This window comes from Geotrypetes seraphini, chromosome 5, assembly GCF_902459505.1.
Source record: "Geotrypetes seraphini chromosome 5, aGeoSer1.1, whole genome shotgun sequence".
Classification (NCBI taxonomy): Eukaryota; Metazoa; Chordata; class Amphibia; order Gymnophiona; family Dermophiidae; genus Geotrypetes; species Geotrypetes seraphini.
The window spans coordinates 267,834,139-267,849,289 of NC_047088.1; the positions used below are offsets into that span (position 1 = coordinate 267,834,139).

The 15,151-nt window shown below is 44.1% G+C and overlaps 1 protein-coding gene across 2 annotated transcripts in view; it reads left to right on the plus strand.

The window, feature by feature from the left end:
• PTPRN (protein tyrosine phosphatase receptor type N) overlaps window positions 1-15,151 on the plus strand; it is a 152,934-nt gene that overhangs the window by 10,275 nt on the left and 127,508 nt on the right. The window contains exon 2 of one of the 2 annotated variants that reach the window (XM_033946754.1): window positions 10,717-10,767. The exons of the other annotated variant lie outside the window; for it this stretch is intronic. Within the exon in view, the coding sequence (XP_033802645.1) occupies window positions 10,717-10,767 (51 nt within the window). The remainder of the gene's footprint in view (window positions 1-10,716; window positions 10,768-15,151) is intronic. 2 annotated transcript variants of the gene reach the window in all.

Sequence of the window (15,151 nt, forward strand, 5' to 3'; positions counted from 1 at the left end):
CATTCATTCTTTCATCGACCTTACAAATATTATCCAGCACCAGATTATGTCTGGCACAAAACCCGGTAAGCCTAAAAATGCAGAACCCTCTACACCGCAAAAAAATGGCGATGACAAAAATGAAGAAGTTTCCTCGGCCTCCATTATTGAGGAATTCCGTTCCATCCGTAATCTATTACTGGATACCAAACAAGATATAACAGAAATGAAGGGTGAACTCACCACTTTAAGAGAGGAATTCAGCAACGTTAAACTGCGCACGGAAACATTGAGGCAAAAATGCAAACCTCAGAAGATTCCATAAAATTACTTTTTAAGCAGATGCAGCGTATTTCTTAACTGGAGCTGGCCCTGGAACATGTGAAAAATAGGGCGAAGAGGAACAGTTTTCGACTTTTAGGCCTTCCGGAAGGGAGAGAGGCTTGCGATCTTACTTTCTTTTTTTTGGCGGCGCTGCTTCCTGAGCTCCTTAAAATATCTGCAGATACGAAGCTTGTCTTTGATACTGCATACAGAGTTCCTCAACACGTGGCGCTCCATTGAAGTCACTCTGCTGCGACAATCCCACGTGCAATTGATTTTACAGAAAGCAAAAACCTACTCGCTTATAACTTTTGAAGGCAATAAGTTGATTTTGGTTCCAGATCTATCAAAGGAATCTGCAAAGTAGAGAAAACAACTCTTCGCCTTCAGGCCTAAATTAACAGCGATGGGCGCCAAGCACGGGATCCTCTACCCTGCACGTATGCGGGTCACTTACAACAATTCAACTAAGGATTACACCAACCCTGCAGACCTTGCTGAATTCATTGACTTCTATTGACAAAACCTGACTTTACAAGCATATTTTAGAACCTCACGAGTGATCGTTCACTGAGTCGTTGCTCATTTTCTAACGTGCTCCCGTTTCTGGTAAATTTAGCTGCAAATGGTGTAACTGTGTAGCTTGTATTACATTCTGGTTCTAAACTGATGTTTTCTAGTTATCCTAAAATATGCTGGTTTCAATTAACCTTGTGTTCTACTCTTTCTACTACTAACCCATGGAGAGAAGGTGGATTTCTCACCTTACTAACATTTTCATTCTTACAGGTGTCCTATGCATCCTGAAGTATACGATTTCACATGTTATATATAAGTGTATTATTCTTTCTGTTTACCTTCGGTACTTCTTATTTACAGAGTTCAAATGGCAGCACCATCACTATTTGCACATGAGCACACTATTATTATTATATTTTCACTCTTCTATGCTGTTCGTTTGCCCAGCACATGTGCTAGTGACAAAGATTGTTTCTGTTATGCTGTATTTGTCAACGGTTTTATTAAGTCTACTTCTTATATTAATTACCTTAAGCCTATATCTATATTTAATGATGCTATTTTTCTGTCATGGTTTTGTTACAGCTGCAGTATATCATCATTTTCATTGCCATGATAGTCTGATCTAATCTATAATGCCCAAATACAATATAGCAGCTTATTGAAGACACAAACTCCTGTTTCTACGCCACTTCTGTGTTACTTCCAGATTGTTAGGCTGCTGTGCTCGACATTCTGTATTTTTGATCATATGTCATACTGGTCATACTGATATGTCTTCTAATAATTAATCCATCAGCTATTAAGGGAGTTCACTTTATCTTTTCTGAGGGTAGCTGCTCCGGTTCTACCCAGGCTGTCTCCTGGTGCACCAGAGTACATCACACATGTGGATATTTGTATTCTGGTTGGTAGCCCGTATTTATGTTGCTCTCTACCCAACTGTGTATTTCTGGCACCAGAGTATATCACATTATGAATTCTATGATACATTTGCAACAGGTCTGCAATATTCTCAATTTTTATACCCATCTGCTTATCCTTGCATCCGAGTACATCACAATCAGAGGATAATATGTCTCTTATCTGCTTTTCATTAAATGCGAAAGGATTTAATAATCCGATTAAAACATGCAAAATACTCCAATACACTGAGCAATTCCATCCAGACATAGTATTTTACCAAGAAACTCATTTGTCAGAGAGTGAATCGAAAAAGATATCTCCTAACTGGTCTTATCCACCTGTATACTCACCTGCTGTGAGTAAGAAAAATGGAGTTGTTATACTGCTAAGACGCCGACATGACATTAAGATCCTTTTGCATTCTACTGACACTACAGGGAGATGAATTAAGCTGGACCTGACTATTGTTGCATCAAGAATTTCAGATATTAATATTTATGCACCTAATTTTCATGACCCTACTTTCTTTCACACAATAACTGATTTAATATCAGCCTCAGGTGAAGTTCCATGTATTCTAGGGGGTGACTTTAACCAAATCCTTGATGTGAATATGGACAGAAAATCTAAGGCCACATACCAGCCAACCAAATCCTGGAACAGTCAAACTAAAATGCTAGATATGTGGAGACTATTACATCCAAACGACAGTACATATACCTTTTATTCTCTACCACATTCTTCCTACTCCAGAATTGATTATTTTCTATCTAGTTACTCCTTATATTTGAAGTTGGACTCAGCCGAAATACACCCCATATCGATCTCAGATCATGCCTCTATACTGTTAAAATTCACAGACTTGGGTCCAGTGTACAATAAAGGCCTGTGGCAGTTTAATTCATCATTACTTTCTGATAAAGCCTTTATAGAATCCACCAAAAAGCATATCATAGACTATTTCGAATTGAACAAGCCTTCTGATACCTCCTGGCAAATCACATGGGATGCTTTTAAAGCTTATATTTGTGGAACGATATTAGCATATGTAGCTGCTAAAAACAAATCAAACCGAGCTGAGTTGAATATACTAGAAGACAAAATAAGAAATGCGGAACAGCTCATCTTCAGGACTTACCCAACATTGCACTACAGTCGGATCTACATAAATTGAGATTTGAATATAATCTCACTCTAAGCAGAGAGGCTTCTAAAGAGGTCTTCATGAAATCTACATCTTACTATTCAACTATGAATAAATGCGGTCACCTACAAGAGAAAAGCACACTACACCAACCTAATAGGCACTGAAATCCAAGACACCAAAAAACTATTCCAAATTCTAAAAACCCTAACCGACACCAAACCCTACCTGACCACTAACAATACTACCCCCCCCCTCAGCCACTCTATTAGCAGAACACTTCCAAAATAAAATTACCAATGCAAGAGCTACCCTCAATGACACCTCTACCCATCCTAACAAATTCACAATTCTTCCCATAGATAGAGATTCTACTGCAGCAGATAGAATATGGTCTCAATTCCCCAACATACAATGGCCCGAATTCAACAAATACTACAAAAAATACAGCCATGCATCCTGTGACCTCAACAACTGTCCACCATATCGCCTAAAAACATCCAGCACAAAATTCCGCGCTCTTCTTCTAAACTGGATACAAATCTCGCTAATAAACAGTCACTACCCTACCAACCTCAGCGAAATCATCATCACCCCGATCCTCAAAGACCCCAAAGGACCGATAGACCAAACAGCCAACTACAGACCCATTGCCTCTATTCCACTCTACGTCAAAATAATAGAAGGACTAGTTGCCAAATTCCTCTCCAATTGCCTAGAAAACCGTAACATACTCCATCCCACACAATCCGGCTTCAGAAACAACTTCAGCACGGAAACACTACTAGGATCTCTCTTGGACACAGCCAGACAACATCTCAGCACAGGAAAAAAAATGATGCTCATACAACTAGACCTTACCGCTGCATTCGACTTGGTGGACCATAACATTCTACTACAAATCCTGAATACAATAGATATCACAGATAAAGTATACACATGGTTTGAAGGATTCCTTAATTCAAGAACCTATAGAGTAAAATCAGACAAACAAAAATCTGAACCTTGGTCAAACCCCTGCGGAGTTCCCCAAGGATCCCCTCTATCCCCGACTCTCTTCAATCTCTATACAGCCTCCCTCAGCTCTCACCTGGACAAACAAGGCATAACCTCCTACAGCTATGCCGATGACATTACCATTCTCATACCCTTCGATCAACCTGAACTCTCCATGACGAACACAATATACCAAACACTAAAATCAATAGCAACCTGGATGAAAGATCACAAACTGAAATTGAACCCAGATAAAATGAAATTCATCCTCCTAGAAAACAACAAAATACCAACCATAACCAACATTGAAATCAACGCAATCAACTACCCCATACAAACCACCCTAAAACTGCTAGGAATAACTATCAACAGATGCTGCACCATGCAACCGCAAATCAATAAAACAATACAAAAGTCATTCTTAGTCATGAGAAACTTAAGACAAGTTCGGAAATTCTTTGAGAAAACTCAATTCCAGCTCATAGTTCAGTCCTTAATACTAGGCCTACTTGACTACTGTAATATCCTCTACCTCCCATGCCCTACAACCATAACAAAACAACTACAAACTATCCAAAACACAGCACTAAGACTCATCTACTCATTAAAGAAACATGATCACATTACAGAAGCATATCTCCAATCGCACTGGCTTCCGATCCCAGCAAGAATACAATTTAAATTCTACTGCCTACTATTTAAGACTTTATACGGAGACAGTCCAAACTACCTGAATAACCACCTCATCCACAACACCGCAACCAGACATAGGAAAACTCACACCCCATTTTCATACCCCCCAATTAAGGAGGTCAAACGGAAAAAACTATATGATGGCCTCCTGGCCACTCAAGCAGCCAAACTAGACAACCAAATCGCCAATCTACTGACAGCACCCCTCGACTACAAGACTTTTAGAAAAGAAATAAAGACCATACTCCTCAAGAAAACTCTGAAAAAAGAAATAATACCGCAAGTCTCAAACTCCACCTTTCACTAAAGCCAACTACCCCAAACAAATAACCTTACCCATTTCTTACTCTTTTTGAAAATGACCAATTTTTTTTTTTTTTGTAAGTTCTTGTTGTAATACATCTTGGATAATTATTTTGTAATCCGCCTTGAACTGCAAGGTAATGGCGGAATAGAAATCCCTAATGTAATGCAATGTAATGTAATGTAACTTGCCTCATATTTAAAATTACGTTCGGAAAAAACTACAATTCCAGCCATAAAAGACTCAAATGCGGAAATTCTACTGAACACTAAAGATATTTGTTCTCAATTCCAAGCTTTCTACAAGGACCTATATTCAACAGAATGTCCAAACACAGCCCTATTTGACCCTTTTCTACAACATTTACCTCACCCTGTTCTCACAGAGGAGGAAGCTGGAAGAATGGTTGGTCGGATTACAATATCACAAGTTGAATAGGCTCTTCATACCATGGCGAAGCACAAATCACCGGGCCCTGATGGTTTGCCAGTAGAATTCTATGTTGCTTTTCAAGATCATATTCTTCCCTTTCTGACACAATACTTCTGTCATCTATCGATGGTACAGCTACAGAAACATTTACGGAAGCCTTGGCCTTCTCCCCAAACCAGATAAGGACCCTCTCCAAGTACAAAATTACAGACCACTCTCATTAATAAATGTGAATGCAAAAAATTTATGTGAAAATACTAGCCACACGTTTGAACCAGCTTTAAACAAAATCATATATGCGGATCAAAATGGTTTTATAAAAAACAGTGATAACACGAGACTTTTTGCTCATGTTCTCCTCCAAGCACAAAGAGTGTCTGACCCACTCTTGGCCATAGCCTTAGATGCTAAAAAGGCATTTGATCGAGTAGAATGGTCCTTTCTTTTCAAAGTTATGAGCTGGTTCGGATTTCCAGAGACCTTCATTAAAATGATACAAGTGCTATACTCGAATCCTTCTACCAAACTCCACATTAATGACACGTTCTCAGCAGCTTTTTATCCGACCAGAGGGACTCGCCAAGGTTGTCCACTGTCACCTTTATTATTTAATATAGCATTGGAACCGTTATTAATTGCGATGCGTTCTAATCCCAACATCAATGGACTTCAAGCTGAAGATCTGTCTATTAAACTATCCGCATATGCTGACGATGTCCTAATATATTCCACTTTGAATTCCATACCATGCATATTAAAAACCATTGAGAATTATGCAAGTCTATCAGGTTATAAGCTCAATACTACCAAAACGGAAGTCATGCCCCTAAATTCTATTTCAGCTAGAGCTAGTATCTCTGATTTAGGTCTCAAATACTCACCTTCACGTTTGAAATATTTGGGTATCTACTTTGGTAACTCTATTGAGGAAACTAGATCTTACAATGAAAAACATATTCCCAATTTAATTAAACACATAACGTCACAGTGGTCCCCCTTGAAACTCACTTGGTGGGGTAAATTGGACTCTGTCAAGATGGTCTTATCTCCTAAAATTACCTATATTTTATCTATGCTTCCCTTCTTACTTCTTCCCCAAACTTACACAAAGATTGAATCACTGTTGACGGACTTTTTATGGAATCATAAGGTACCACATATTGCCTTAAAGAAATTGAAATGTTCTAAAAACAATGGTGGAGTGAATTTTCCCAGCATGTATGACTGTCACATTGCTTTATTAAGTAGACAAGGCTCTCAATGGATAATGGATATTGACCGATGGTGTTCTCCCACATGGTTGCAATAAGAACAAAAGCTGTATAATAAAAACTGTCTGAAATTAATCTCTTATATACAGACTCCTAGAAATAGATCAGAAAACCCAATTCTGAAACCCACAGCATCGGCCATAAGCAAATTTGACAACTTAACAGACATCAAATGGAATTCCACTACTCACTCATCCATATGGCTCAATCCCATAGTGATAATTCAAGGAAAATATATAGAACTTTAAGCCCGTTAGATTAACGGGTGCTAGAATATATGTGCAGACTTAGGCTTTTCTTTTCTTTCTTTTTTTTCCTTTCTATCCCCCTGTCCAGCGGTACCACTTCCCTGCTCCCACTGTCCAGCAGTAGCCCTTCTCTCTTGCTTTTACCTCATCCCTGTCCAGTAGTACTCTTTCCCTGCTCCCGTTCTCCCTTTCTTTTACCTCCCCCCCTGTCCAGTAGTACCCTTTCCCTGCTCTCCCTGTCCAGCAGTAGCCCTTCTCCCTTGCTTTTACCTCCCCTCTGTCCAGTAGAACCCTTTCCATGTGCCCCCTGTCCAGCAATAACTCTTCTCCCTTGCTTTTACCTCCCCTTCTGTCCAGTAGTACCCTTTCCATGCTCCCCCTGTCCAGCAGTAGCCCTTCTCCCTTGCTTTTACCTCCCCCCCTGTCCAGTAGTACCCTTTCCCTGCTCTCCCTGTCCAGCAGTAGCCCTTCGCCCTTGCCTTTATCTCTCCCCCTGTCCAGTAGTACCCATTCCATGCTCCCCCTGTCCAGCAGTAGCCCTTCTCCCTTGCTTTTACCTCCCCCCTGTCCAGTAGTACCCTTCCATGCTCCCCCTGTCCAGCAGTAACCCTTCTCCTTTGCTTTTACCTTCCCCCCTGTCCAGTAGTATCCTTTCCACGCTCCCCCTGTCCAGCAGTAGCCCTTCTCCCTTGCTTTTACCTCCCCCCTGTCCAGCAGTACCCTTTCCATGCTCCCCCTGTCCAGCAGTAGCCCTTCTCACTTGCTTTTATCTCTTCCCCTGTCCAGTAGTACCCTTTCCATGCTCCCCCTGTCCAGCAGTAGCCCTTCTCACTTGCTTTTACCTCCCCCCTGTCCAGTAGTACCCTTCCATGCTCCCCCTGTCCAGCAGTAGCCCTTCTCCCTTGCTTTTACCTCCCCCCTGTCCAGCAGTATCCTTTCCATGCTCCCCCTGTCCAGCAGTAGCCCTTCTCCCTTGCTTTTACCTCCCCCTGTCCAGCAGTACCCTTTCCATGCTCCCCCTGTCCAGCAGTAGCCCTTCTCACTTGCTTTTATCTCTTCCCCCTGTCCAGTAGTACCCTTTCCATGCTCCCCCTGTCCAGCAGTAGCCCTTCTCCCTTGCTTTTACCTCCCCCCTGTCCAGTAGTATCCTTTCCATGCTCCCCCTGTCCAGCAGTAGCCCTTCTCCTTTGCTTTTACCTCCCCCCCTGTCCAGTAGTATCCTTTCCATGCTCCCCCTGTCCAGCAGTAGCCCTTCTCCTTTGCTTTTACCTCCCCCCCTGTCCAGTAGTATCCTTTCCCTGCTCTCCCTGTCCAGCAGTAGCCCTTCTCCCTTGCTTTTACCTCCCCCTGTCCAGCAGTACCCTTTCCATGCTCCCCCTGTCCAGCAGTAGCCCTTCTCACTTGCTTTTATCTCTTCCCCCTGTCCAGTAGTACCCTTTCCATGCTCCCCCTGTCCAGCAGTAGCCCTTCTCCCTTGCTTTTACCTCCCCCCTGTCCAGTAGTACCCTTTCCATGCTCCCCCTGTCCAGCAGTAGCCCTTCTCCCTTGCTTTTACCTCCCCCCTGTCCAGCAGTACCCTTTCCATGCTCCCCCTGTCCAGCAATAGCCCTTCTCACTTGCTTTTATCTCCCCCCCATCCAGTAGTACCCTTTCCCTGCTCCCCCTGTCCAGCAGTAGCCCTTCTCCCTTGCTTTTACCTCCCCCCTGTCCAATAGTACCCTTCCATGCTCCCCCTGTCCAGCAGTTGCCCTTCTCCCTTGCTTTTACCTCCCCCCTGTCCAGTAGTACCCTTTCCATGCTCCCCCTGTCCAGCAGTAGCCCTTCTCCCTTGCTTTTACCTCCCCCCTGTCCAGTAGTACCCTTTCCCTGCTCTCCCTGTCCAGCAGTAGCCCTTCTCCCTTTCTTTTACCCCCCCCCCTGTCCAGTAGTACCCTTTCCATACTCCCCCTGTCCAGGAATAGCCCTTCTCCCTTGCTTTTACCTCCTCCCCGTCCAGTAGTACCCTTTCCATGCTCCCCCTGTCCAGCAGTAGCCCTTCTCCCTTGCTTTTACCTCCCCCCTGTCCAGTAGTACCCTTTCCCTGCTCCCTCTGTCCAGCAGTAGCCCTTCTCCCTTGCTTTTATCTAACCATATTCAAGATCCCATTTCCCCTTTACCATATCTATTTCCGTCTGGTGCTGGTGGTATTTGGGAGCTGACTTCTGCATAGTTTGCAGACGCACTCTGGCGCGGGGCCTCTGCTGGGCCGCAGGGAGCTGGTTTTGCCCACACTGCATCTGTGGAGTTCGTTGTCCGGGCCGCAGGAGGAGTAGGTTGTGTCTGGGAGCCGACAGGATAGTGCCGTGGCTCCCTTAGTCCCTTGCCGCCCCCCCTTCCCGCGGTCCCGTTGACACAGTTTTGGGTTCGAGGGTGCCGGCTGGCTTCTCTCACGATCGCGCCTGTGTCGGAAGCCTTCTCCGTCACAGGAGTGGCTCGTGGGAAGAGCCGTCGTGGCGTGTTCTAAGTTTAAAATAAACTTCGGGCTGTAGGGCATTATTTTCGGACTGCACGAGGTGGAGAGTAGGCAAGCCACTGGCACAGCTAGGCGCGCATGCACACTCCTACCTGCAAGAGACCTATAGCTCACAGAAAGCAGGAGCACGCAGGTGGGAGTGCGCATGCGCGGCTAGGGCTTTATTATATTAGATGGAAATCCCGGATCAAAGCTGGAATATGGTCCTTATCACAGTTAATAACCGACAAGCAGATTACAGATTTCGCTACCCTATCAGAACTATATGAGCTCCTCCCAACTCAGTTCTTTTGTTGGTTCCAATTACAACATTGTATCAAGGCACTTCTGAAAAACGGATTTATAACACAAGATCAACCGACAATTCTTACTTGGTGTACTGTCATTAGTGCCAAAAGAGGAGAAGCGTCGGCGTGGTGGCGGTTCTTTGGGCAGGAGGGCTTGGGCTCCCTCCTGCCCTGGTCGTGTCGAGAAGTGATGGATCTCGGCAGGAGAGATTGGCTATCTCTCCTGCCGCAATTGTGATCCGAAGTGCCACGGTTGACAGCACTTCGGGATCGTTATTGCGGCAGGGGAGATGAACCGTCTCTCCTGCCGCCATCGTTGCTGGGGTGGGGGTGGGGGTGAATTCTGTAACTGGTGTTCTCTTTGACAGACACCAGTTACAGAATCCAGCTTTTAGGCGAAGGACTGGCTCCTTCTTCGCCTAAAAGCTCTTGTATTGGGCGCTTTGGACTTAGGCTTTTTTGGGGTTCATTATATGTAGTAAGTGTAGACATAGTGGTGGTCTGGGCGTTTAAACAGCTGAACATAGAGTCAGGCCATTTTCAAAAAAAACCTTCCTTTTGGACATTTTTTTTGATAATGGACATTTTCACTGCTTCTACTTTCAACGTTTAGAGCCTTAGGCCAAAAGAGGACTTAGACTTTTTTTGATTATGCCCTTCTTTCTCTCTTGCGGCTTTCCTTAATTATTCTCTTTTATTTTTGTGACCTAAACTAGGCATACAGTAACTAACATGTCTCTGCTCTTTCCCTCCCCCATCCATCTTCTCTTTACTTCCTCCATTTCCAATCTCCCTCCTGCTCTCGCTTTTTCTACTTTTTCCTTTTCTTTGCTCTGTCTTCTTTCCTCCTTCACTGTTGCCTTTTCCTCTTTTTGTCCTCGTTCCTCTTTCCTTTCTCTCCCATCTTCTCTCCCTTTGTTCTTCCTTTCCTCCTCTTTATCCGTTTGTCTGTGCCTTGTCTCTCATCTCTCCTTTTTCCTGTTGTCTTCCCTTTCTCTTTTTAATTTCCTCTTCATTCCCTTTCTTTCTTTTCCTATCCTCCTCTTCCATTTCTGTCTTCTCCCTCTTTCTTTCTTTCTCTCCCTCCCCTCCTCTTTCCAGGTTGCTTATTTGACCGGAGACTTTGCTCTCAGCAGGAGGTGTGTGTACAAGGTAAGAGCTTTTTCAGGGACTGGTGTGACAGTGTTTTAGTGCAGTGTTTTTCAACCTTTTCAAGCCGAGTACCCCCACCCAAAATCCGCCCCTGACTCCATCCCATAATAATAATACTAATTGTAATGCAATTTCTTCCATCCATTTTTCATTTACATGCAATAAAACCTTATCCTCCATAATAAAACCCTAAGCACGCATACACACTTACAATGGCGTGATCCCTGCCTCCGTGATTTTTGCCTTCGTGGCTGTGTTAGATTTGCGGCACGTGCAGTGGCTTGCAACGCGTGCGGCGGTGATAGGTGGTGGCGAGAGCAACAGCAGGAGGGTGTCCTTCGGCCTGGATGAGGCGGACAGGGTGCGGGTGTTGTGAGGCGTCCGGCTGCTACTGCTACATAGGGAAGTGGAGGGGGAAAGGGAAAGGGGGCTGCTTTGGGGGGAGGGGTGTGCTGGGGAGCAGGCAGAATCTTGGTTTGCTCTGGGGGGGAGACAGAAGGGGGCTTCGGAGAGACAGGCAGGCATGGCGCAACAGAGAGAGACAGACAGACGAGGGGCCAGGGAGAGACACAGACAGAAAGAATGATAGACAGACAGGGGCCAGAGAGACAGACAGCGGCCAAGGAGAGAGACAGAAAGAAAGAAAGACAGACAGACTCAGGGGCCAAGGAGAGAGATAGAAAGAAAGAAAAACAGACAGACAGACACAGGGGCCAAGGAGAGAGAGAGACAGAAAGAATCAAAGACAGACAGACAGTAGCCAAGGGGAGAGAGAGAGAAAGAAAGCGCTACTGCTGGAAAGGGGGAGCAGGCAAGGAGTGATGGTGGACAGCCGAGGAGAGAGAGAGACAGAAAGACAGACAGCGGCCAAGGAGAGAGAGAGACAGAAAGAAAGACAGACAGACACATCTATTCTAGCACCCGTTAATGTAACGGGCTTAAAGACTAGTTAATACAAAATGGTAACCACAAAATTTAAAAAAACACAAAGCACACTGTATGCAGAGAAAATGTTAATTATCATTTATATTTGGGGGGGTTTCAAGGCAGATGACTTTATTTTTTTATGTATAATTTTTCTTTATTAGGCAAAACCAAACAAGAAATAACAAAATCACACCCCCATATCAGGAACCCCCGCCCAACCAAGGCAGGCTAATAATACAAAGCAAGAATACAGCAAAGTACAGAGTGCAAGAGGTCAGGATATGCCTAATACTTTAGATTATAAACCCCACAACAAACCCCTCCCCAAAAAGAAACATCTCAACCATAGAACACCGAAAATAGGCTAGAATAAGGCAGAAGACTTTAAAATATGCAATGTCACCTCAGTAACAACTATAGAAAAATAGACAAATATAGTGCAAAATATATACAGGTGATATAAATTCTCAAAACTGACACATTTTGATCACTAAATTGAAAATAAAATCATTTTTCCTACCTTTGTGGTCTGGTTTCATGAGTCTCTGGTTGCACTTCCTTCTGACTGTGCGTCCAATATTTCCTTCTTTCTTCTTCATGCATGCATGCTTCCTCTCCTCCAGACCTCATGCCATTCCTCAACCAACATCATTCCACTTCTCTCCCTCCATCACTATGCCCAACATTCCTCTCCCTTGCATCCCCTTCAATCTATCCCTCTGTTCCTTCTCCACTACCATATCCAACATTTCTCTCTCTCATCCTTCTATTCCCAATGCATCTCTACCTTACTCTATGCCCAATTTTCCTCTTCCTTTCCCCATGTGCACCATCTCTTTCCCTCTGACTCACACTCAGGCCCAACAATTGTCCCTTTCTATTCCCTACCTCCCTCCCTCCTATGTCCCAAGTTAATGCCTCCTTCCTCCCTCCTTCCCTTGTGTAAAAGGGCAGCATTTACTGTTTTCCCTATTAATGCCCCTTCCCTTCCTTCAGTGACCAGAGTTCATGTCCCCTCCCCCTCACTGCCTCCCTATTAATGCTCCCTCCCTTCCTTCTGTCTTATTAATGCCCCCTCCCCCGAAGCCGACCTGCGCTGAAGCCTGCCTGCCCCCCAGCTGACCCGCCACCGATTCCTCCTCTCCCCCAGTCCACCGCTGCTCCCCGCCACCCATCAGCTCCATTTAATTATTCATCGCCACCGCCACAACTCTGGGAAGAGAAGGGCCAGGCACAATCAGCGATTACACGCCTACAGCCCACAAGCCTTCCCCCCAACGTCAATTCTGACATCAGAGAGAAGGTACGGGCCAGCCAAGCAGCGATTGGCTGGCCCAGAACTTTCTCTCCAACATCAAAATTGACATCGGGGGTAAGACTTGTGGGCTGAAGGCGTGCAATCGTTGCACGTGCCTAGCCCTTCCCTGCCCGGAGTTGCGGCAGCAACGGGGGATAATTAAATGGAGTTGTCAGGGGGCGGGCAGGGGATGGCAGGGAGGAATCGGCGGGCAGCCCACATACCCTTAACAGGCGGCCCGCGTACCCCCTAGGGTATGTGTACCACAGGTTGAGAAACACTATTTTAGTGTGTCCCTCTGTATTTATACTGATGGGATTCTTTTTTATTTGGGGGGGAGGGGGTGGCAGCACAACATTTGTGTGATTTACATGTGTTTTTCTTAGATGTGTGTGTGTCAGCATGTTGTTGAATGTAACTTTGTGTTTGCTGACGGTTTTGTGTAAAGTTACAGGAATGTAGGAGTCGGTGCTTTCATATGTATTATAAAATGAACCCAGTTGAAACAACCTGTATTTTTAGGTGGTGTACATGTTTTCTGGACTGGTGTTTGGGCTGAATCTCAAATATGCACATTTGTAAACATAATACAGTAAAACCTTGGTTTACAAGCATAATTCATTCCAGAAGGATACTTGTAATCCAAAGCACTCGTATATCAAAGCGAATTTCCCAATAGGAAATAATGGAAACTCAGACGATTCGTTCCACAACCCCAGAATTTTAATAGAAAATACTATACTGTAGTACGTACTTGTATTGCATTCAGTTTTGATGTGGCACATGTATATTGTGTGCACTTGTATTGCACGTAAATTGTGCGTACCTGCATAGCATGTATATTTTGCACACTTGTAAACTGCACGTATGCTGTGCATGCTTGTATTATGCTCAGTTGTGTTGCTTGTGCTGCATTCAGCGATGCGACGTGCTTATACATACTTGTATTGCAAGGCAACACTCGTTGATCAAATTACAATTTTATAAAACATTTTGCTCATCTTGCGAAACATTCGCACACCAAGCAACTCGCAATCCAAAGTTTTACTGTACATGCCATCAATGATTATCCTACGTATGCACTGGTTCCTGAGCCACTGTAAATGTCCACAGCTAGAAGGATGCTAGGTTGCATAGGGAGAGGTATGACCAGTAGGAAAAAGGAGGTATTGACGCCTCTGTATAAGACTCTGGTGAGACCTCATTTAGGATATTATGTACAATTCTGGAGGCCAAACCTTCAAAAAGATATAAAAAGGATGGAGTCGGTCCAGAGGAAGGCTCCTAAAATGGTGTGTGGTCTTCGTCATAAGGCGTATGGGGACAGAGTTGGAGATCTCAATCTGTATAGTTTGGAGGAAATGCATGAGAGGGGAGATATGATACGTAATGTAAATACACATGAGCTGAGTCTCTTTCAAGTGAAAGGAAACTCTGCAATGAGAGGGCTTAGGATGAAGTTAAGAGGTGATAGGCTCCGGAGTAATCTAAGGTGATGCGTGGAAGAGTCTCTCAGTAGAGGTGGTGGAGACAGAGACTGTGTCTGAATTTAAGAAAGTGTGGGATAGGCATGTGAGATCTCCTAGGGAGAGGAGGAGATGGTGGATTCTACAGGTGGGCCGACTGGATGGGCTATTTGGCCTTTATCTGCCATCATGTTTCTATGTATCTATGTTCCTGTCCCATGACTCTCTTATTTTCTCAGGAGCCTCTCATGAGGAACTTTGTCAAAAGTGATCTAAAAATCTAGATACACTACATCAACCTTTTATTCACGTTTATTCACACCTTCAAAGAAATCAAGCAAATTGGTGAGGTAAGACCTCCCTTGACTGAACCGGTGCTGACTCTGTCCCATTAAACATGTTTGTCTACATGTTCCATAATTTTTTTAAATAATAGTTTCCACTATTTTGTCTGAATCAGGCTTACTGATCTGTAATTTTACAGATCACACCTGGAACTCTCTTTAAAAATTGGCGTAATCTTGCCACCCTCCAATCTTCCGGTACTACAGACAATTTTAGTGACAGGTTGCAGATCAATAAAGGCAGATCAGCAATTTTATGGTTCAGTTCTTTGAGTACCATCCTGTCCAGGTGATTTATCATCCTTTAACTTTTCATTTTGGCTCTGTATGTCTTCCATGTTCACTAACAT